This window comes from Lactuca saligna, chromosome 5, assembly GCF_052625555.1.
Source record: "Lactuca saligna cultivar CGN05327 chromosome 5, ASM5262555v1, whole genome shotgun sequence".
Taxonomy (NCBI): Eukaryota; Viridiplantae; Streptophyta; class Magnoliopsida; order Asterales; family Asteraceae; genus Lactuca; species Lactuca saligna.
The window spans coordinates 302,968,691-302,994,243 of NC_136421.1; the positions used below are offsets into that span (position 1 = coordinate 302,968,691).

At 38.3% G+C, this 25,553-nt stretch overlaps 1 protein-coding gene across 1 annotated transcript; it reads right to left on the reverse strand.

Moving 5' to 3' along the window:
• Nucleotides 1-1,550: 1,550 nt before the first annotated feature.
• LOC144998506 (serine carboxypeptidase-like 20) lies at nt 1,551-22,440 on the reverse strand. Its single transcript, XM_078958252.1, has 14 exons — nt 22,272-22,440; nt 22,014-22,159; nt 21,634-21,707; nt 20,995-21,117; nt 20,796-20,898; nt 20,675-20,712; nt 20,506-20,607; nt 20,317-20,397; nt 18,483-18,740; nt 17,428-17,493; nt 17,223-17,344; nt 2,811-2,924; nt 2,109-2,154; nt 1,551-1,790 (listed from the first exon to the last, which is right to left on the reverse strand). Exons 1-14 carry the CDS (start codon nt 22,415-22,417, stop codon nt 1,707-1,709), a joined length of 1,503 nt encoding a protein of 500 aa, XP_078814378.1. The 5' UTR covers nt 22,418-22,440; the 3' UTR covers nt 1,551-1,706.
• Nucleotides 22,441-25,553: the final 3,113 nt, after the last annotated feature.

Genomic DNA, 25,553 nt, shown 5'->3' on the forward strand with positions numbered 1-25,553 from the left:
CCCCCTATACGTAAAATAACAAAACTCATATTTTCTTTGAAAAAAAATTTCTAACACTAAAACCGATCTAATATTGCAAATGAATCTAAAAAAATGAAATAAACTGTTTATATCACAAAAAACCATCGCCAAAAGCCTTGCAACCAAACATTCCGCATCGACTTTAAGGCCTTCGCGGAGCACCGCGTCACCTCCTCTGCGGAGGCTTTAATCAACGTCAAAGCAATCCCTCCGTGGAGGACTTAATGTCTCCGCGGAGATATCTATGTGGACCAACATTACATTGAGAAAATAGAACATAATTTAACCTTCCGCGGAGATTTCATGGTTTCGCGGAGGTCCGCAAAGGTTCCTCTGCGGAACACATGTCTATATTTGAAATTTTCATTTTTCATATCCAAAGTTTGAATTTAACTCCTATTTTTTTTTACTATAACCAATATTTTCCTTTTAAAGCCCCAAATAAACTACAACGTATTGCCTTCATTATCTATATTCTCTTAGAAATGGGTATAGGAAATTACGAGGGATTTCCAAATAAAATTAAATTGTGAATTAAAAATGTGTGTAACTAGAATTTAAAGACCCATGTTTGAATCATGTATCGTGCATGTTTTTCCTTGTAGAGTACTTATCAGGTTTTATGTAGAAAAATCTCAGTATTTTAGGAAATTTTTTAATATAGTCTTAAAAGTTTTTTTTTTTTTCTCAAAATAAAAGTCCCGACTGTTTAACATTTTGCTAAAATTAATGAAAAAATAATTTTTAATATTTTAACATGAAATGATAGATTATGTGATTTTTCCAAAATAATATGACTTTTCTTTAAAAAAAAAAAAAAACTTTAAGATTTATTAAAAGTTTTACCAAAATAATGCAATTTTTCCGCATAAAATTTTATTTATATCCTTCGGAAACGTGCAGAAATTTTCAAGAAATATAAATTAAAAATATAAAACATGTGGTGTAGGGTTACTCCTGAATTTTTATTGGAAAACTCGAAATTCTCTCAGAACATTGTAGGAAATTGCTACACATTCGTGTTCCGCGCGTATTTTCATAGGAAAATACAGGAGCCTTTCTAGTAGTGAAAAGACAATTAATATTTTACCATACCAACATTCTATTGTGGTGTAGGGTTCTAGCAAAGTAAGCAGACCCATGGAGGTTGTGTACCATAACAAAATTAATGCATACAAATGAAAATACTCGAAGATGGACTTGGTGGGATTCACTGATTGTTGTGGTTAATTGGTGGGATGCACAAAAATATTGGATGTGCCAATTTTGTGAATCAATATCGCAATTCGGTGATTTGATGTTTGGGAATGATCAATTTGGTGCAACGTTGTTTAAAAGTGAATCGAATGGAATGTAGCCAAGCAATTATATATATGGCCAAGTTATTGAAGAAAAACTAGATTGATTGATGGATATGTCATTAGTATATTATCAACCTAACAAAGTAATACAAGAGGTTAATCTAACTAAAACTTACAATTTACGGTAGTGTCGACTAATCACGGATAATTGTAAAAGGGAATCCCGAACTTTAATTAATTTATCAAATACCACTTAATAAAACAAAAATGTACATGCCATTTGTTATGTTACCTTTCCCTTTTCATAACACCAAATTATTTTCAAAATAACAAGCACGGTAGTATGTTACTAACAACTTCTGAAAACAATTAATGGAGATTTTTCTATATTTTAGTTCCCTCTAACCAACGGGAGTAAAACGCCAACGCTTCTTTGGGTTTGTACTCAGGTACCGTATGCCCCGATCCCTGCATCATATCAAATCTATAATCAGTTTCAAACCAACACACAAGCCCTCGCAAGTTAATACTTAATTAAATGTGTAAATTCGTCTCATCTTACACTATATTCAATTTATGCTTTAAACATGCACTATGCTTCGTTCTAGTGTCATATCGTTTTGCAAAATAGTGTGTCTGATATATGATCGGATGTGGGACCATGTAATAAAGCAAAATTTATGCACTTGGATATGAGAAGCATTCAAATTGAACATCTTAGAACATCATTTCATTACAAGCATCTTAAATATTGAGAGATTGCATATACATTTACGTGTGACAAACCTTGACAGTAAGAAACGTGAGGTTGTTCTCGTATGCTCGTAAGTATCTGCAACAAGTAGAAATATTTCAACATATATATATATATATATATATATATATATATATATATATATATATATATATATATATATATATATATATATATATATATATATATATATAAAAGTTTAATAAAGAACCATTTTAAACTATAGAACCAATGAACTATTATTTTTTCAAATTTTAGATCTTATCGAAAAAAATTCTAAAAATATAGTAATTCATAACTTTTTATCTTCTTTCCATTGATATCAAATTTGAATTTTTTTTTTTTGTTTTTTGTTTTTTACTTTTTTATCTGTTCAAATTCACAATGTAAATCGGCACTACAAATCATTAATTTTGTATAAATTTACTATATGAATCTACACAAATTCACAGTGTGAATAGATTTCACAGGGTGAATCTATACAGATTCACGATGTGAATCTAACCAAATTCATAGTGTGAATCTAAACAAATCAATCTTTTTTTTTTTAATCAAATTTTATATCAATGGATGGAGGATAAAAAGTTATGAATATCTATATCTTTTTTTTGATGAAAATTTTGCTTTAAAAGTTGAGAAAATATTGGTTTCTTGGCTCTCCATCTAGGTGAAGCTTCACGTGAGGAATGGTCATGTTTTGGTATCATATATTTTTTTGGGAAACAAAGACATACCCTGCAACTTGGCCATCAACCTTCCAACTTCTCCACTCTTCGATAACCTTGTAACCTAATGATTGTACCCAAGCTTTAGTTCCGGTGTAAGGAACACACAAATCATGATCCCCGCTGCATGAGTATATGAAATTAATATAACTTTTTATTTTCATTATATTTTGTGTTTCCTATTTACACAAGATAAGAAAAAACAAAACAAAACAAAATATAACAAAACAAAGAAAAACATATTGTAACAAAAGTTGTTGGTGATTTTAGTGTCATCAGACATTTTATATAATTGGAATTAGTATGTGAATTAAAGGGCTTATTATTTGTACTGTATATTATATGTTTGGTGAATGCATGGTTATTAGATTGGCCGATTATATTGTGATAATTTGTATTTTTAGCAACCAAAATTCTTCAACCTTAGTTGCAGATCATCGTCCCTCTCATCTCTTTTTCATGTTCTACGCATTAGATCTCATCTACTACAATGTCAACTCCTCTTCATCATGTTGTTGTTACCGTATCAAACATCAAGTCATGCTTTCCAAGTAATCAATCATATCCTACCTCTTTCTAAAGTCACTCCCTCTTCTACGAGTGAAAAAGATGTTGCTGTCAAGACCAATGAAAAATAGTCCCACCTTAATGCGATTGTTCTGCAATGGATATATGGGACAATATCTAGGGATCTACTCATCACCATCCTCACTCCAGGAGCCACCACAACTAATGTTTGGAAAGCAATAGAGCATATCTTTATCGATAATAAACATGCTAGAGCTCTATACCTTCAACAAAAATTTACCAACACCAAACTTGAAAACTTTGCCAATATAGTTGTTTACTGTCAAGAAGTCAAGAGACTTTCACACCAACTCACTGATGTGGATGCTCCTATTGATCATCAACGTTTGGTGCTACAAATTATCGTTGGCCTTACGGATCAACACGATAGCATTGATACTCTTCTCCAATAATATACACCGCTTCTCGACTTCTACACTACCCGATCAAAATTATGTCTTGAAGAAACCAGAAAATCTCTACAAACACCTACCAACAATGCTCTTACTGCTTCATCGATTACTACTATCACACCGCCATCAGCCAATGTCGCGGCTTCTAGCACTCATGATCGGCGTGATACCTCATATACGCCCTAATCTCCCTAATTTCATCAGCCTCGGTCTTCGATTAGAGGCACCTCTGAGGGTTTTTATCGTGGCGGAGGCAGAGGCATGCGCGGAAAGAGTCGGGGACACGGTCGTGGGCGCGGATAATACACTCAAAAGAAACAACCACCATGGATGAACTGGAATGGCACTAGTTGGAACTCTCCATCCATTCCATACCCCACATCTCCTCATTATCAGTTTCACCAACCAACAACTGCTATCCTAGGTCCACCTCATGCACTTATGCTTCTTTTGAATCTTCATACACTCCAACTAATATCAAAAAGGCCATGCACACGATGACACTGAATATGGACCCCAATTGGTATCTTGACACAGGAACCACCAATCACATGAAAAATACCACACGTAAACTCTCAACTTATGTCAATAATAGTTGACCGAATCGTATTGTCGTTAGTAATGGTTTACATATATCGATCCATGGTTCTGGATACACCATACTTCAACCTCCCTTCCCACCTCTCAAACTCTCAAATATTTTGAATGCTACTAACCTTGTTAAAAACCTTTTGTTTGTCCGTCACCTTACCACTAATAGTTTTGTTACTATTGAATTTGACCATTTTGGATGTCTTATGAAGGATTACCAGACGTAGATTCCTATTCTCCGATGTGATAGCACTGAAGATTTCTACCCTCTTTTACTGCCAAATACACAAGTCACCAGTTCTTCCACATTTGTTGCTTTGTCACAAGATCTTTGGTATCATCGCTTGGAACATCCCGGATCATCTTTACGTGTTTTAAATAAAAACAATTTTATTTATGTTCCTTCCTTTTACAATAAACATATTTTTCAGTCTTGTATATTTAGAAAACATAAAAGCTACCATTTTATGCTTCTACGTCCTTTACATCTTTACCTTTTCATATTGTTCATAGTGATCTATGGACCTCACCGGTTCTTAACTCGGGAGGTCACCGTTATTACATGTTGATTATTGATGATTACATTATTTATTTATGGACTTACCCAATATCCAACAAATCAAAAGTCTTTTCTGTTTTTTCTCAACTTCCATAACCACATAACCACTCAATTTGAACATTTCATAAAATGTTTCTAGTGTGACAATGGCATCGAATATAACAATCGATCCTTTCATAGCTTCTGCACTACTATTGACATGCAGTTTTGTTTTTCTTGTCCTCACAAATCGCCTCAGAATGGAAAAGCATAACAAACCATTCGCACCATCAATAACATGTTTCGCACCCTCCTTGCTCATACATCTCTCCCTACCACCTTTTGACACCATGCCCTTCAAATGGCAACTTATATTCTCATTATTCTTCCTCACAAAACAAAACACTATTTTGCTCATACTTTCCTTCTTTTTCACAAACACCCCACTTATTATCACCTTAAAGTTTTTGGTTGCTTACGCTATCCTCTCACACCTTCCACCCCAATCATAAACTGGAAAACCAATCCTCTCCTTTTATCTTCCTTGGATACCCCACCAATCACATGGGGTATAAATGCTACGATCTTTCCTCTCGTAAGCTCATAATATCCTGACATGTTGTATTCGATGAACATGTTTTCCCTTTTGATAAACTTCACTCGTCCCCTCATGTCTATGATTTCCTTCAACAATCACTCACAATCGAACCACATCCAACCGTCTGGGATTTGAATAACTATCCTACTAGCCAAAGATCTCCTGTCTCTACCCCAACATCTCCCAACTCTTCTCAGATTACCAAGTCAAGTAGCCCCACACCCACCTCCCTAAAGACTCCGCTGCCTACAAATTCCATTACTACCGTCGACGCACCACTTCTCATCCATACTTACTATCATCACCGACAAACCAACACTCAACAGAATATCCCATCACCTCCTACTACCAATGCCTAACTACCCACTCATATTCCAAATCTGCCACTTCCACCTCCACGACCGTGCATATTTACCACCCAGATTATACTCGACATCACTAAACCAAAACAACCTTTATCCTTACATACTTCTACCATCACCACCATTGCTCCACTCCCACACAACCTCGTTGATGCACTATATATACATGAGTAGAACCATGTCATTACTGACGATTTTAACGCTCTTATTGATAATAATACTTGGAATTTAGTACCTTGTCGCTCTAACATGAACATTATTCGATGTATGTGGATTTTTAAACATAAAACAAAGGTTGATGGTGCCCTATAGCGCTATAAAGTGTATTTGGTTTGTGATGGAAGGTCTCAACAGGTGGGTGTCGATTGCGAGGAAACTTTCAGCCCAGTCGATAAACTGGCTACCATCCAGACGGTTCTCAACATTGCTTTATACAAAAAGTGGGAAATCAACCAACTTGACGTCAAAAAATGCCTTCCTTCACGGGTACCTCTCTGAGATAGTTTTTATGCATCAGCCCCTTGGCATTCGAGATTCCATATTTCCGCATTATGTTTGCAGATTAAAATGGTCCTTATACGGCTTGAAAGAAGCACCTCGCGCATGGTACCAACGTTTCACAAACTACGTTACTACTCTTGGTTTTCGATATAGCACATGTGATCACTCTCTATTTGTCTACAACCATGACACCAACACTGCTTATCTCCTCTTATATGTAGACGATATCATCTTCACCGTCTTCTCTTTGGTTCTTCACTAACAACTTATATCATGGATTTTGTCTGAGTTTGCTATGAAGGACTTAGGTTCCTTACATTATTTCCTTGGCATCTCGGTCAAACGTGATGCTACCAACATGCTCTTATCTCAAGCAAAATATGCTTTAGAAATAATAACACGGGCCAAAATAGGAGATTACAACTTGGTACACATGCCAATAGATACAACCGAAAAACTAAGTAGTGAAGCGGGTGACTTAAATGACGATCTGACTACCTACTGAAGCCTTGTTGGGGATCTTCAATACTTAACATTCACCAATAAACTATATATCTTATGTTGTCCAACAAGTTTGCATGCACATGCATGCACATCGATCTGCTCACTGGAACACTCTAAAATGCATCATTTGATACGTTAAGGGCACAATGCATATGAGGTTATACATGAGTGCCAGTTCACCAACCAACCTTATGTCATACATTGATGCAAATTGGGCGGATTGCTCGAACACCCATCGTTCTACCTCATGCTACTATGTTTACTTGGGGGAAAACTTGATTTTCTGGTCATCCAAATGTCAAACAACTATATCTCGATCTAGTGCTGAGGCGGAATACAAAGGGGTTGCTAATGTAGTTGATCTAGCGAGAGCATTACCCAGATTTGTTTGGGTCAGCAGACTTCGAGGACGAAGTCTAGTTCAGGTGGGGGAGATTTGTAACACATGGTTTGAGCATTGGTTGGAAACTTGCCAATGGAGAAGTTTCATGCATGGACTCGGCGAGTTAGGAGCTCAACTCGTCGAGTAGGATCGTATTTCAGGGGCACGAATCGGAAGTGACTCGACGAGTCAGTGTTGTTTAATGAAAACCCTAATTTTGGGGGTTTCCCCTATATAAGCCTCATTAAACGCTCTTGTAGCCTCCCTGAACATTCTAAGAGACTGTGTACGGCTGCAACTCTCTAGTGTGTCAAGTGTGTGCATTTGAGGGCTTGAGTTTGGGAATTTGGGAAAGAATCTAGGTTTGGAGAAGAAGAATCAAGGGGAAAACACTGGATCTAGCATCTAGTTTGTCTTGGGCATCAAATTAAGGTATGAATCGTTTACCTTAAGCCTATATTCTATTTGGGAGTTCATGACCAAACTTTAAGGAAATGGAAGCAAGCCTAGATCTGGACCTATCACAAGGGTATGGTTCCAGATCTAAATCTCATTAGGTCCCAAATATCATAAAGTTGCATGCTTTATAAGCTTATTCCCTCTCCGTGTATGAAAACCTTGTTGGAGGATTAGTTTTGGTGTTTACGGTTATGAAAGGCCCTACATGCATGTAAAGTTTGTAACTTTACGTGAAATCTACAATACGAGATGATGGATCTAAATTTTGGGACCTTAAGTCCCACTAGAAAGTACCGTAATCATGATGAAATTTGGGGGACTCGACGAGTCATGCAAATGACTCAGCGAGTCGAGAGGGTTTTCTCGTTTACGGCCAAGGGTTTACGGCCAAGGGTATACGGTTAAAGGTTTACCGTTGGTGGTTTATGGCCGTAAACAACTAGGAACTCGACGAGTCCCTCGGGTGACTCGGCGAGTCGACGAGTTAAGTAGGGAACCCGGCGAGTGAATGATTGTACTTGGCGAGTCAAGGTCAATATGGACTGTTGACCTTGACTATAGACTTTGACTTCGACCAGGGTTGACCCTAGGGGTATTTATGGGACTATGCTGAGATATGTACTCATTGATTATAAACAGTTTGGGAAGAGAAACACAAGACATACCTGAATCTAGTTTGCTAGTTCAGCCTTTGAGAGGTGAGTTTTCGCACCATACCAATGGGTCTAAGGCACCAAGGCTGGCCCATCTTGTAATAGTTGGTTTACTTGTTACGTAGAGGTGTGATATGTATGTGGTAGAGATAGCCTTTGTGGATAATGGTAGAGATAGCCTTATGGCTAATGGTAGAGACAACCTTTATGGCTGATGGTAGAGATAGCCTTTGTGGCTAACGATAGAGATAACCTTATGGCTAATGGTAGAGATGGCCTTAGGGCTAATGGTCGAGACATCATTTATGGCTGATGACTATGCTATCAATAGCGCGTTATAGCGACGCTATAGCATTACTGCTATTTTGAAATAATGTTTACAAATAGCAGTGACGCTATTAGCGGCTCTATTGACCACTATTTACCGTGAATTTCATCAGCGCTACAGCGGCGCTACACCTGCTTTTACAAATTTGTACATATTAAGCTACTTTGACAAATAAAAAACGATTGTGTGTTATTTCAATATTAAATCCTTATTTTTTTAACTAGTACACTACACTTTTTGTCTTAATAATCCAAATAATAAATATAATTAATTACAAACAACAAGATAACAAATGACAACTTCCTTTTTTCGTCTGGTTTAGTACTTAGAACCCACGAACGACTTGAACTGCGATGACATTTTGACATTTTTTTAGTTTCCATATTACTATATTAGAATATTATATATATATATATACACACACACACACACACACACACACATATATATATATATATATAGATTATGTTATGTTTTTATATGATTTTTTATGATATTAATTCTATATAGTATTAATAATCTAATATAAATTTTTTGTACAAATATATAATATAAATTATACATAATATTAAAAACCCGTTATATCACTGCTATACCACCGCGATAACCGCAATTTCAAATAGCGGCATGTGACCATTAATGAAATTTCGATCGCGATAACTGCTTAGACTGATGGTAGAGATCGCCTTTGTGGTTAACGGTAGAGATAGCTTCATGGCTAATTGACATTTGTTATGTTGTAGAGGTAGCTTTATAGCTAATGTGATATGTGGTTTGTTTGGGGTATGCTCTGGGGGACTCACTAAGCTTTCAGTTTGCCGCATGTGGATTTGTTTCAGGTACTTCGGAGTCCAAGGGAAAAGGCAAGGCGTGATGATGCGGTGTGCACTCTATGTCTCTTTTCCGATCTAGTTTGGGGAACACTTTGATGTTTTGAAAATAATAAAGTTGTAATGTTGATGGTTTTGAAAACAATTATTGGAATCTTTATGATTTATGAAAAATAGTAGACTAATTAAAAATGAAAATTTTCTTTATAAAATTTGGGTTGTTACAAGTTGGTATCAGAGCCTTGGTTTGAGGGATTCGGGCATACTCTCGGGTGTGTCAGGACTTAAACTAAGGAAAGGGTAAATTTGTTTTCAAAAAAATAACATAAAAAGCTTTTGAAGGAAGGAAAAGATGAAAGTGCAACGCGCGTGATTAGCCGAGCCAAGTAAGTATATCCCCAATATGCTAGTCATGCTATTCTGATACTTGAACTTGGATAATCGTATGGAATTTGCTATGTGTATGATTTTAAAATTATACACGGTTAGGAGCTTATAGCCTTAGAATGATCGATTTGGCCTTACTTCCTGTGTCTTGTTTGGTTGTGGTCCTAAGGTAGAATCTTTTATTCGAAAGTCTATTTGATCCTCTTCTGTGTATAATTTGCATGCATAAAGGAAACATGTGATGATTTGTTTGTTTGATGTAGGTAGAGGAAATCTTAGAACAGTCTAGGATGTGGGTTATGCAGTGGTTGGTAGAATATGGTTTATTTGGGACAATTTGGAGTTATCAGGTCGAGCCTTGGGGAAAGGTACAGGTAGGTATGGTAGTTAGTATTGGGAATGTATTAATGGAAGCACATGACATGTACACAAGCCAATGTTAAATCTGAAAACTTCAAGGAGGGCCGATGTGGAGAGATCCGTTTAATGAAAATCCCGATCGTTATGATTTATGATATTCCAGTTCAGCATGGTAGTGACACATTTCGGGGCGGGAGGATCAGGATCGGGATCTGGATCCGAGAATGGATCAGGTGACACTATAGATGACATAGATGAGAGGATGCGTGAGCTTATTGCAGCTGAGGTTACCAAGGGCATCCTTGATGATACCCCAATCATTTTTGGGACGGTCAAGGAGGGCGTAATGGAGATCATGGAGGAGAGACTCAGATCATTCAAGACTGAGATTGTTGCGGGCTAGTTGGGGGCCTGAACTCCCTCGTTTCGGGAGATTAAGGCGTGTGGGGCACCGTAGCTTTTCGGGGTCAGGGGCCCCATTGTCAGTCGACACTAGGTGGCGGATATCGAAAATGCCCAATGCATGAATTCTTGCTCGGATGTGGCAAAGGTTGGGTTAGCTTCTTGCATGCCGAGAGAAAGAGCCATGGATTGGTGGGGCGAGGTTACTAGACAGGTGGGACCAGCCGGGGTGGCTGAGATGACGTGGGCCGAGTTTGTTCGGCGATTTGATCTGGAGCTTGCGCCACCCATTGAGGTGCAATGTTTAGTGCGAGCGTTTCATGATTTGCAGTAGACCACTGAGACTGTGGCGGAAATCACCGCCAAGTTTTGGGAACAAGCTTTATTAATTCTGCAATATGCTACCGATGAGGAAATGAGGCGGACCCAATATAATTCCATGCTGAGGGATGATATTCAGGAGTTTGTGAGCTTTACGGGATGTAAGACCTTAAATGAAATGGTGGAGAAGGCCTGGGAATGGGAATTGGAGCTGGAGTCCCGCACGAAGCAGAAGCCTGAGTATGCTCAAGCAGCAGTAGGATATACTAAGAAGCCTAAGACGACAAACACTTCCAGCAAGGGTCAGCAGGGTCGGGGCCGATGTGCCAAGTGTAGTCGGGTACACAATGGAGCTTGCCGTATTGTAGGTTCGGGATGTTATGCATGTGGCCAACAAGGCCGTATGAGCAGGATTGCCCCGCGAAAGGCTTAATTTGTTCACTGCAACCAGACCGGCCATAAGCGGGTTAACTGTCCGAAGTTGCAGGGAGGAGGAGGAGCGGTGGCAGCGCCTGCACCCACCAATATGAGGATTATCAATGGTTTCCCTGCTAAAGCGGAAGCTCCAATAGTGAAGAGTCGTGCATTTCAGCTGAATACCAAGGAGGCACACGCATCGCTAGATGTCGTGGCTGGTAAGTAATTATTCTTCCCTACTCTAGGTACTCGTTTTGCTTATGCGTATTATATGATTGTATAGGGACCTTTTTGGTCAATGGTATGTATGCTCATGTCTTGTTTGATTCGGGTGCTACCCAATTGTTCGTATCTCTTGCGCTTAGCAAGAAGTTTAGGACGCCCCGAGAACTTTGGATTCCCCGCTCGAGGTGGAGATTGCAGATGACCACACCATTAGTGTTGCGGGGGTGTATCGAGACTGTGTCCTAAGTGTGCTCGGTGAGAGATTTTGTGTCGACCTCATCCCGATACCGTTGCGAGGGCTAAAAGTGATTATCGGAATGGATTGGTTGCCAATTGAGCCATGATTGACTGTGAGCAGTAGTTGGTGAGGGCTCGAACCCCAAGTGGGGGAGAATTGGTAGTACATGGTGATAGAGCATCGTAGGGGCCGAACCTCTGTTCGGCTGCGAGGGCTAGGAGGTTCCTGCAACAGGGTTGTTCGGGATTTATGGCTTATATCTCAGATACAAGGGTGGAGATCACGAAGGATGTGGGCAGTGTGCTGGTTGTTTAGGACTTTCGGGATGTTTTCCCCGAAGAGTTACCAGGAGTGCCTCCGGAGAGGCAGGTGGAGTTTTGCATCAATTTAGTGTTGGGTGTCGCTCTCTTGGCAAAGGCACCATATTGGTTGGCACCACCCAAGATGCATGAGTTATCTACACAGCTTCAGGAGCTCTTAGACCGAGGGTTCATTCGTCCGAGCAATTCCCCGTGGGGAGTACCAATTCTTTTCATGAAAAAGAAGGATGGATCCCACAGGATGTGAACTAAACAAGCTAACAGTGAAGAACCATTATCCGTTGCTAAGGATCGATGATTTGTTCGATCAGCTGCAGGGTGCGTTTTGGTTTTCCAAAATTGATCTTCGGTCGGGATACCATCAGATGAGGATTCAGGATGAAGATATACCGAAGACGGCTTTTAGGACTCGGTATGGGCATTGTGAATTTTTAGTGATGCTGTTTGGGCTCACCAACTCCCCATCAACGTTCATGGATCTTCTGAACAGGGTATGTAGACCGATGCTGGATCGGCCAGTGATTGTTTTTATTGATGATATTTTGATCTATTCTAAGACCAGGGAGTAGCACGGACAGTACTTAAGGGAGGTACTGGAGAGCCTAAGGGTAGAAAAGTTGTATGCCAAGTTCTCAAAGTGCGATTTTTGGCTGTGAGAGGTACAAATTTTGGGGCATATAATCAATCAGAAGGGTATTTTGGTTGATCCAGCCAGGGTTGAGGCTGTGATGCAATAGGAAGTACCAAAGAATGCATAAGAGATTTGTAGCTTCTTGGGTTTAGTGGTTTATTACCAGAGATTTATCCAAGATTGTTGTGTCATTGAGCCGGTTAACCAAGAAGAATGTGACGTTCCGGTGGGGTTCGGATCAACAGGGGGCCTTCGAGACCTTAAGGTAGAAGTTGTAGGAGGCACTAATCCTTGTATTACCCAAGGGATTAGATGATTTAGTGGTGTACTGTGACACATCGATTTCCGGATTGGGCGCAGTACTGATGCAGAGGGGACATGTGATAGCATACGACTCACGACAGTTGAAGCCGCATGAGGCGAATTACCCAACTCACAATCTGGAATTGGGGGCAGTAGTGATTGCCCTCAAGATTTGGAGGCATTACTTGTATGGAGTACAGTGTACCATTTACACCGACCACAAGAGTCTGAAGTATTTGATGGACCAAAAAAACCTCAACATGTGACAAAGAAGGTGGTTGGACATGTTAAAAGACTATTATTGCGAGATCCTATACCACCCAGGGAAGGCCAACGTAGTGGCCGATGCCTTGAGTCGTACGACGGCAGGTTCCTCGATCGGGAATGTATGTTTGAGGATGATGGTGATCTCTCCATTGTTGCAGATAATCAAAGAGGCTCAGGTTGAGGGAGTGAAGATAGAGAATTGGAAGGTAGATAGGATCTGAGGACAATATCATCTATTTGTTAAGGATAGTCGTGGTCTCTTGACGCAGTGTGGCTGAGTATGGGTACCGGTAATTGGGGGAGTGAGACAGAAGTTATTAGAGGAAGCACATAAGTCCAAGTTCTTTATACATCCAGGAGCTACAAAAATGTATAGGGACTTAAGGCTGAGTTACTGGTGGCCATGCATGAAGCGGGAAATTACTTGGTTTGTAGAGCGGTGCTTGACTTGCAGGAAGGTCAAGGTTGAGCATTATCAGCCTCATGGTAAGGTCCAGCCGTTACCCATCTACATGTGGAAGTGGGAGGATATAATAATAGACTTCATTACGAAGTTGCCAAGGATGGCGAGGGCTGTGGATGCCATATGGGTGATTGTGGATAGACTGATGAAGAGTGTCCATTTCATTCCGATATCCGAAAGTATATTCGCAGAGAAGTTGGTAGATATTTACGTGCGTGAGGTGGTGGCTAGACACAGGGTGCCTGTATCGGTAGTTTCTGACCGCGATGTTCGGTTTACATCTAGGTTCTGAAAGAAATTCCACGAGGAGCTGGACACTCACCTACATTTTAGCACGGCGTATCACCCCCAGACCAACGGACAGAGCGAGAGGACAATACAGACACCGGAGGATATGCTGTAGGCATGCGTGTTGGATTTTGGAGGAAGTTGGGATACGTATTTCCCATTGGTAGAGTTTCTGTACAATAACAATTATCATGCCAGTATCGATCGAGCTCCGTTTGAGATATTATATGGTCGGAGGTGTAGAAACCCGGTTTGTAAAGATGAGGTTGGACACCGAGTCACGGGGGAGCAAAAAGGTAGTGCTCAAGACTACGAGACTAATTCAGCAAGTGCGAGACCGACTACGAGTTGCGCAGAGTCGCCAGAATAGTTATGCTGACCGACGACAGTTAGAGTTAGAATTTCAGGTGGGAGATTTGGTGTTATTGAAGGTTTCACCTTGGAAGGGAATCATCAGATTTCGAAAGACGGGTAAGCTAGGACCCCGATATATTGGGCCATTCAGGATATCGACACGAGTGGGTAAAGTAGCCTACCGTTTGGATTTATCGGAAGAGCTTAGCCAAATTCACAACACATTCTATGTGTCGCAGCTTCAGAAGTGTGTCACCGATGAGGCCACGGTCGTCTCTCTAGGCGATATCCAGGTGGATGAGAGTTTGAACTATATTGAGAAACCCGTTGCACTGCTGGATAGGAAAACCAAGGATCTTCGGAATAAAGAAGTAAGACTAGTGAAAGTGCAATGGCAGCATCAGAGAGGCTCCGAATGGACTTGGGAGCCGGAAAAGGAGATGCGAGAGCATTACCAAGATTTGTTTGGGTCAGCAGACTTTGAGGACAAAGTCTAGTTCAAGTGGGATAGATTTGTAACACCTGGTTTGAGCATTGGTTGGAAATTTGACAATGGAGAAGTTTCATGCATGGACTTCGCGAGTTGGGAGCTCAACTCATCGAGTAGGGTAGTATTTCAGGGGCACGAATTGGAAGCGACTCGGCGAGTAAAAGGCTGACTCGACGAGTCAGTGCTGTTTAATGAAAACCCTAATTTTGGAGTTTGCCCCTATATAAGCCTCATTAAACGCTCTTATAGCCTCCCTTAACATCATAAGAGACTGTGTACGGCTGCAAACTCTTCAATGTGTGAAGTGTCTGTATTTGAGAGCTTAACTTTGGGAATTTAGGAAGCAATCCAAGTTTGGAGAAGAAGAATCAAGGGGAAAACAATGGATCTAGCATCTAGTTCGTCTTGGGCATCAAATTGAGGTATGAATCTTTTACCTTAAGCCTAGATTCTATTTGGGAGTTCATGACCAAACTTTGAGGAAATGGAAGCAAGCCTATATTTGGACCTATCACAAGGGTATGGTTCCAGATCTGAACCTCACTAGGTCCCAAATATCATAAAGTTGCATGCTTTATAAGCTTATTCCTCTCCATGTATGAAAACCTTGATGGAGGATTAGTTTTGGTGCTTACAGTTATGAAAGGCCCTGCATACACGTAAAGTTTGTAAATTTACGTGAAATCTACAATAGGAGATGATGGACCTAAAGTTTGGGATCCTAAGTCCCACTAATCATGATGAACTTTGGGGGACTCGACGAGTCGTGCAAGTGACTCGGCGAATTGAGAGGGTTTTCTCGTTTACGACCAACGGTGTACAGCCAAGGGTTTCGGTTAAATGTGTACGGTTGGTGGTTTACGGCCGTAAACACCAAGGAACTCGATGAGTTAAGCAGGGAACCCGATGAGTGAATGATTGTACTCGGCGAGTTAATATGGACTATTGACCTTGATTATAGACTTTGACTTTGACCAGGGTTGACCCTGGGGGTATTTATGGGACTATGTTGAGATATGTACTCATTGATTATAAACAGTTTGGGAAGAGCAGCACATGACATACATTAATCCAGTTTGTGAGTTCAGCCTTTGATAGGTGAGTTTTCTCACCATACCAATGGGTCTAAGGCACCAAGGTCGACCCATCTTGTGATAGTTGGTTTACTTGTTACGTAGAGGTGTGATATGTATGTGTGCATGATATGTGGTAGAGATAACCTTTGTGGCTAACGGTAGAGATAGCCTTATGGCTAATGGTAGAGATGGCCTTAGGACTAATGGTAGAGACAACCTTTATGGTTGATGGTAGAGATAGCCTTTATGGCTAACAGTAGAGATAGCTTTATGGCTAATTGACATGTATTATGTGGTAGATGTAGCTTTATAGCTAATGTGATATGTGGTTTGTGTGGGGTATTCTCTAGGAGACTCACTAAGCTTTCAGCTTACCACCTGTAGATTTGTTTCAGCTACTTCGGAGTCGAAGGGCAAAGGCAAGGCATAATGATGCAGCGTGCACTCTGTCTCTCTTTTCCGATTTGGTTTGGGGAACACTCTAATGTTTTGAAAATAATAAAGTTGTAATATTGATGGTTTTGAAAACAATTATTGGAATCTTTATGATTTATGAAAAATGGTTGACTAAATAAAAATGATTTTTTTTTTTGTAAAATTTGGGTCGTTACATATAAGATCGAGTTATTAGCCGGTACAACAAAATGGTAGGGGTCAAAAAGGTTGCGCCCCCTTGTGGAATCCTAGGGACACTGCCCCAAAAGGTATTCAGAAGTTTGAATTAGTTTAATAGTGGAAAATCCTAGCTCTAGTGGGTAATTATGGTGATATTAACAAATCTCGTCAGTTTTGGAAACCATTTATTATGCCATTAATTCGTGATTTGTTTAATTTATTTGAAGACGGAAACCCTAATTTGTCAAAGTATAAATACAACTCCTCTATTGAGCCATCATTAATGTCTTCTTAGCCCTCTCTCTTCTATAACAAACTCAAAATTCGTCTAGCAATTTGGTTTGTCTTTTTATGTCTGGATTCACAAGTGTTATTTTTATTATCTTAGACTAGGTTTCTTGTAACCATGGCATAGGGTGGAAATATCAGTTCTGAAAGTGACCTTACGCGATCCATACTGAATTCGGTTCTCCACCATCATCCTATTGTTTACCCAACAAAAGCATCATAAGATTGCAATATATAAAGAAGGGTGTACCTGAAAATAAGAGCGTGATAACCCCGATCAATGATTTTTGTGTGGTACTTGATCATGCTTCCCGTGTTATGATGATATCTGAGCCTACCCGTACATGGCTCCCACTCTCCGGCCTCACTAATCTGAAGTATTCATTTAACTTCACATTTTTTTGAAAATCCCATCTGCATAATCTTACTATAAATAGAAACCTATTTTATCTTACCGGGGCGGCATGAATTGCCTTCCGAACTTCTTTTTTGTTTAGCCATATTTTTGCCACATTACGGTCCTACAAAAAAAATAGAAACCATTTCTCCTATCAAAACCCAACAAATGTTTTAAGTTTCTACAACCCAAAATAAAAAATAAATTAATTAATAAATTAAAAAAAAAAGTCAATTGGTCACTCTATCCAAGAAGAATATAATATTTGACTTTAAGGTTGCATTCGTTATAAGAGAAGATCGGGCATCTTTATATTTATGTTTCTGATGTTGAGGTTAAGGGGTGCATTTATGTATTTTGTCAAGAGTGATTCCATTCGGTGGTGAATCCAAAATAGAAAGCACACGGTTCCCTAACCAAGTGCAACTGAATTGGTTCAAGATAAAACCAAGTTTAATAAAAAAAAAAAAAAATAACTGGTTCAACATGTATAAAAACTAGTGGTCAAAAGACTTATCCCAAACTACTCATTTAAAAAAGCTTGACTAACTCCAACTTAAACTTGGAGTAAAGTCATGCCTCAACAAACTTCATAGTGTAGAAATGTGAAAAACACAATATCTATTTATAATGGAAATCCCAACCACTTTCTTCTTAGAACCGTGTGGGACTCTTTCCTACCATCAAATATATTATTTCTTTTATTGTCTATGGTCTATACCTCTCTTTTCCATCATTTTTTCCCAATATTATAAGGTAGGTCCTAAAATTTTCTATATAAATTGGAAATTTAGTTCAAAAAATTAGGTGGGTCCTGGGACCACCTTCTCCATACTTGGATTCTTCCTCGAGCCCTTCGTCCCAATGGGACAATAAATTGCAATTTTCGTATAATATACATCATTCCAAGTCCAATATGAGTCAAGCATACTATATCGTTCTGCTTGTCATATCATATGTAATAAAGGGGGCCCAATAAAAACAGTTGACTAGTAAAAAAATACCCAAAATGACCCCGACAATAAAACAAACGACAAATATTTTGTGATGATCATTGTGTCAGAAAATAAATAAGAAATAGTCATTATGTTTTGAAATGAGTCAATGACTTACTTGACATGGGACACCTCGTGTGTTGTTGAGAAGTATTGTATTGTTGAGAAGCTCTGGCCAAGAAGGCACATAACCAGGCTTCACCTGAGCTTTAAAAGGCCAAGCACGCCCAAACATTCTGGTTCGCACAGGAAATGGTGTATCGGTCTCACCCAATTTCCTGAAGCTCATGGGCAATTTAGTATTCTCATGTTTAATCATACTTTTATCGTGAAAGCACTTGCTGAGAATGTTATATATGTTTAAACCGTCAAAATGCTGGATGTAGGTGTACAAATCCAAGGTAAGCAATTGTGTATTAGAATACTAAATTTTGGAAGAATAAAGAACAATTAATAAAGACAAAACTTCAAAAATGGTCCCTGTGGTTTCCAAAAATATCAAGTTTAGTCCCTAAGTTCAAAAAACCTCACAGATGGTCCCTATGATTTCAAAACTTTTAACAAATGGTCCTTTTCGCTAACTCCGTTAGCTTTTGGCCGTTAAGTAAGGGGTGCTTTTGTCATTTCACTACCTAGGGACCATTTATGAGGTTTTGTATTATTTTTTTTAATTAATTAAATAAATAAATAAAATTTAATATGCAAGGGTCCCACCTCTCTCTCTCTCTCTCTCTCTCTCTCTCTCTCTCTCCCCTTATAATCGCTATTGTAAACCAGCTTCCACATCTTACAGTTTTTGGGCGTTTTGCCTCCATCTTGCCATTAAAAATGGTGTTATTAGTTACAACAGTGAAAAATGCTTATGAAGACCGGAGACGACACAGATTTGACGTGATTGAGAATAATCGTTTATCATCTGTTCTAGTGAACAATTCATACGAACAGAAGAAATGGAAAGACATTCAAGTAGGAGAAATCATTAAATTTTCTGCAAACTAAACAATTTCGTGTGATATCGTTGTGAAAAACCCAATAGAAATATATACGGTTTCTTAGCCAACATAGAGATCGATCAAAATCGCATCTCACTTGGCCTTTCCAACATCGTTCTTCGTGGATGTGTCGTCAAGAACACGAACTGCGCAGTAGGAGTTGTGGTGTACACAGGAATGGAAACCAAAGTCATGCTCAACGATTCAGAAGCCCAATCCAAACAAAGCCATCTTGAAGCTCGCATGAACAGAGATTGGGAACAAAGGGAAGACGAAGAAAACTTGGATAATGGAGGACAATTGCCAACGTCGGTGGTGCTGCTACAACTGCTACTTCGAACTATCAATCTGGTGGATAATGCATCGTCGGCTGTCATGGAAGATCTCGTATCCGGAAGAGGCCATGTTCTGGTGTGTTGGGAGGAGATTGGGGAATTAGGGCACAAAGTTGAACCCCCGTGCATCTGTTCCGATTCGTTTGAGGGAGGTTGGGATTCAATAAAGCTTTGAGAAATTGCTATAGTGGTATCATTATTGGAGCTGAGATTGGTTGATGAGAAGGACAATCCCGTCGATTGCAAGAGTTTAGCAGCATCAGTTACCGATGAACTTGAAGAAGAAGATGAGTGGAGTGTTTTGGGTTAAGTGCTTATAAGAGAGAGAGAGAGAGAGAGAGAGAGAGAGAGAGAGAGAGAGAGAGAGAGAGAGAGAGAGAGAGAGAGAGAGAGAGAGAGAGAGGGTGGGACCCTTTAATTAAATAATTATATATATTTTTTAAATAGAGAAAACCTCATAAATGTCCCTGTGTATTGAAATAACGAAAATGTCCCTCACTTAATGGTAGAAAGTTGACGGAGTTAGGCGGAAGGACCATTTGTTAAAAGTTTTAAAACCACAGGGACCATCTGTAAGGTTTTTTGAACTTAAGGACTAAACTTGATATTTTCATTAATAAATTACTTGGTCAACGAAGTCAAGCTTCATTTCGCATTTTAGGCTTGGAGGTCTGTAAAATGTCCCTTTACACTCCTTGTTAACATCCTGCACATGTTTAGGGTCAATTTTGAAACTAAAACGTGATAGATTTGACCTGAAAAGTCAAAGCATTCATTGTTGGAACGGAGGAATATGATAGGAAGCTCGTACTACCTGAAACATTTTCTCCGAAATGAGTCCCATCCCTCGCCCAAACGGAACAAAAGCATTTCCATCAAACACATCATCACAAACTCCATTTCCGATAATGTAACCCTGTGTTCTAATAAATTTAGATCACAGAAAATTGTTGTGCTCGCAAAGCTGATAATTGATGCTGCACCTTGAAGTTGAGAGTGGGTTTATCATCAGCATCAAGTCCTGAAGAATATTGAGGAGGGCGTTATCGTAATTTACTCAGAATCATGTTTGTTTGGGTTTATATAAGAGAGATAGTTAGTTACCTTTGATCACTTGATCACACAGTGTAGGGATGTAAATTCCAGCAAATGACTCACCGGCGATGAAAAAGGGATTTGAAAGGTATTCGGGATATATCTTGAACCACTAAATTCATACAAAAAAAGAAACTAAAATACGTTAATATTTCAAAATAGATGTGTTTAGTGATAAGCTTTTTTGTTTCTTTAATTTTAAAAATACCTCAAGGAGAAATTTGTGAGAGTCTGAAGCCGTTTTTGTATCGCTGGTGATGTAGTCAGTTCTAGTATTGGAGTAAGACATACCAACTCCAACGGGAGAGTCCAAAAATATCATATTCGAGATCTGAGCAAATGCAAATATGAATCGCAACCAAAATTATAATTCTTACTATTTATCAACGTTATGTAATTAGTAATATTATCAATGTCTAAATACCATATATTAATAACAATGTCTAAATACCATATATTAATAACAATGCTATGTTATATATTTTTGTCTTATAGCATCCCACGTTCATATCTTTCTGTTGTAGCAACATTTTTTTTTCTTATGTAGGCTTTGTACCATGAAAAATCTACCCAACTATAGCATTATACTTTCAAATTTTTTTCAAATCAGAACAATGTACTATGAAATATCAAATATCTAACCAATTGTAGTTGTGAAAATTTTCTTGTATTTGGATAACGGTGCTTTAATTGGATAGATTTTTTAAAATACAATGTTGTAATAGGAAGAAAATAAAATTAGGATGCTATTATTAAAAAAGTCAAAGGAAGTAGGTTGCTATTTCATGCATTTAATTCCATTATCAAATTAGTTTTGATGAAGTAGAAAACATTTGTATTTATAAACCTTGTTCCATGCATATGGATTGAGATGAAGCTTCGGCATGCGCTTGCCTCCGGTTTTCTCAAATTTAAATGGACCTACAACACAATATATATATATATATATATATATATATATATATATATATATATATATATATATATATATATATATATATATATATATATATATATATATATATATATATATAGTTTGTAAGTATGGCTGTTAAAGTCAACAATAGTTCACGGAATTAAGTTAAGTACAAATTCAGCCTCTTGGATCATGCCATAAAGAGTCAACTCTGTAGATCAATCTTAAAAAATTCACCTTCTGGCTTAAATTTTCTCACATATAGACACAGGATTCTAATAAAACAGTGAAGAAAAGTGAAGTATATATACCATGTTCAAAAACAAACCCATCAAAACTGGAGCAACCAGGGCCACCATTGAGCCAAAGAACTACTGGATCCTTAGAAGGATCTCTTTCTGAAAGCACATAGTAATAGAATAATTTCTTGCCATGGTCTACATCTAATGTCACATACCTGTAAACCCCTCAAATATTATGAAAAACAAACAAAAATCCATCAAGAAAGCTCAACTATTTTCTTAATAATAGAGAGAGGAAAAAAAAAAGAAGCAAACATTAAGACGTACCCAGCATAGTGTTTGGAGGGTATAATGCCACTGAAACCAGGAAGTGAAGAAATTATGGCATTCTCAGGGGCGGATTGTGCCAAGAAATTGGTAAATGAGAGATAAATAGATAAGAATAGGTAGATTGAGTTCATTACCTTAATCATGTTAAGATTCTTAATTTTGTAATGTCGAGACAGAAAAGGGGGAAAGATTCTTAGAATCAGTTTTAAAGTTTTGTGGGGAACTTTCTCTATTCACACAAAGGCAGCCCCCCACTTTTTAGGAACCAAGTTGACAAGTATATAATTATTATTATTACGATTTTCAGAAAAAAATTATTTGATAACGTTTTTACTATTCAAATGAAATTACCTATATTGTAACATGCGTGATTTTCCCATGAGTTGATTTACATAGATATAAATTATACAGTAAGAGTATGTGATGATCAAGGACACAAGCGCTAAAGAGGATTGGGGATGCATGATCATGTTAACCACGATATTAAAATGAAGCCATGATATGTGTGTTAGTGTTAGCTTTAGTTGGAGCATTGTGGTTAAGACTTATGTAACAAGTGGAATAGTATTTGGTGTTGCTTAGATACGTACATGTTGCAAGTCCACGAGATAGCTAGGTGTACGTTGTTATTTGCTCTTACACGTGTAAAAAGAACAAGGATGTTTAATTATATATTTTAGAGCATATGACGTACACTTATTACGTGTTGTGATGGGTTGAGGTGTTGTGCTTTATGTCTTTTTTTTTTTTTTTTTTTTTTTGGAAAGGAAAGTTGTGCATGCTTACGAGGTTAAATTACATATTATGTTGGACCTTGAGTTGCTATTTCCATACATTTTTACAGGGTGTTTGTTTCAGTGGACTTGACATGACACAACATATCCCAAATGAATGGTTCAGATCTAAATGAATGATTCAACGACCTCAATTATTTTGATTTGTTCTAAATGAAAACATAGTGTTTAGTTAAGCCCATGATCGTGTTGGACAAAAATACGTTTGAAACATAAAAGACCTATAATTTAGTACTCTTACAGCAGATGTGTTTATTAATGATGACCTCCATTGACTATCATAAAGAATGATCAAATACATCAAAATCTAGAGAATCTAAGAACAAAAAAACGGCCTTCAAATAAGAATTCTTCCATTCATATTTACCGGGTCTGATGAACATCAAAGCATAACAGATCATCCACATAATTCTTCAAACAATGGCCTTCAAAGTATGAATGAATCATTACAAAGATATATAAACATAATCGAACAAAAGATCTATGTGAAATTAGTAGCAAATGCCAAGGGTAAAAATGAAATTACGATTTCTACATGCCATTATCAAAATGTGAATCCAATATTCAAATTAAATTAAAGTTTCAAAAGCTTATCAAATTAAAAGTAATATTGTGCAGACAAATCGAAGTAAAATCAAAGTTCCAAAAGTTAGGGAAAAACCAAGCTCTCAACAAAGGTATATGGGTCAAAGACATTCATTGAAGTTCTGAACCTGACATTGGACAATTCTTGGAATAATACACAACCAATTTCGATCCTAATTGCAGCAAAACTTTCCCATCCTTTAAAATACAGAAAAGGCACATAAAATTGATACCACCCAGGATCAGTAAAAGATGGGTTAGAAACGAATTTAGTCCAAGAATCTTTCATCCGGTATGTTATTATAATTCTGAGTTTAGTAAGTTTTTATTAAGTTTTCATTAATGCACGTTTTAGTAGTTAGCAAGAATAAATCAAAGCCATGTAGGCTATGCAGTCCGGGTCTCATGTTAGGTGGAGTTACTTGCTAATTAGTCGCATTTTCTTGTGTTTAAATAGTTTATGCTTGTGTACGTTGATGATCATCTCCTCCAATTTACTTTTCACTGAATAAAGCATTAAGCTTGTGAAATCCTCTGTTTTCCTTTTCTGGTTTTGTCAATGTTTCATTGAAGTCTTGAAGACACACGTTTGTGAAAAACCTACATTTGGTATCAGAGCTAACCTGGTACATGCCAAAGTATCAACCTCGAAAAGAAGAAATGACAGGAACCAGCAACAACGGAAATGGTGAGAAAGATGGTCAAGTTACACTCCATTATCCTATGCTGACAAGATCGAATTATGGTGCATGGGCGATCAAGATGAGAGTCTTCATGTTGGCACAGGGTGTATGGGAAGCATTTGAGCCCAGAACTGCAAATACCCTTATTGAATCAAAGAAGGATAACACGGCGTTGGCAGCCATTTATCAGGAAATACCTGAAGACCTTCTAATGGTGTTAGCGGAGAAGAAGACGGCGAAATAAGCATGGCAAGCCCTAAAAACAATGTTCGTGGGAGCAGACAGGGTGAAATCAGCTCGAATTCAGCCATTGAAAGTTGAATTTGAAGCATTGACGATGAAAGAGTCAGAAAGTGTGGACGATTTCGCAGGAAAAATCACAAACATTGTAAGTACGTACTATGCGAAAACTAGGTGGGACAGTTCAAGAGTCCTATGTTGTGAAGAAATTAGTTAGGGTAGTCCCAAGAAAATTTCTTCAAATTGCTTCGACTCTCGAACAATTTGGAGATTTAGACAAGATGGTTGTGGAAGAAGTTATCGACCGTCAAAAAGCACATGAAGAGAGAATGATAGGATTTGGAGAAAGTGATGATCGGAAACTTCTCCTGACTCATCGGGAATGGCCAGAGAGAAACAAGAAAAAAGGAGAAGGAGATGCCAAATCCAAATCAAATCGTGGCAGTTCCAATGGTTCTCGAGGCATAGGCAGAGGTCGAGGAAGAAACAACAGTGGTGGTCGCGGCGGTCGTGGCAGAGGTGATCACAATAATCAGAAAAACTCAAACACGCATGGATCAAACAGTTTTGACAAGAGCAAGGTACAATGTTATAATTGTCAAGAGTATGGTCATTATGTTGCTGAATGTAAGAACCCTAGAAAGGAGAGAAGTCATGAAAGTAATTTGATCCATGAAGACAATGAACCTGCTGTAACAACGTGGATTTTCAAAACAAAATTTTCATTTCTTAAAACAAGTTTTCAACCAAATCAAGCCATAAAAATCCAATGTATCATATCATAATACAAAACATATCAAATCCCAAGATCATAAAATAAATCCTCCATCAGTGTGTACACATCACGCCGGTGCCTTCCCACGGTCCTCGCTAGTACCTGAAACACATAGCACAACAACTGTAAGCATAAATGCTTAGTGAGTTCCCCAAAATACTACTTACACACATACACCCTTCCAGGCCATGACCTTCCAGTC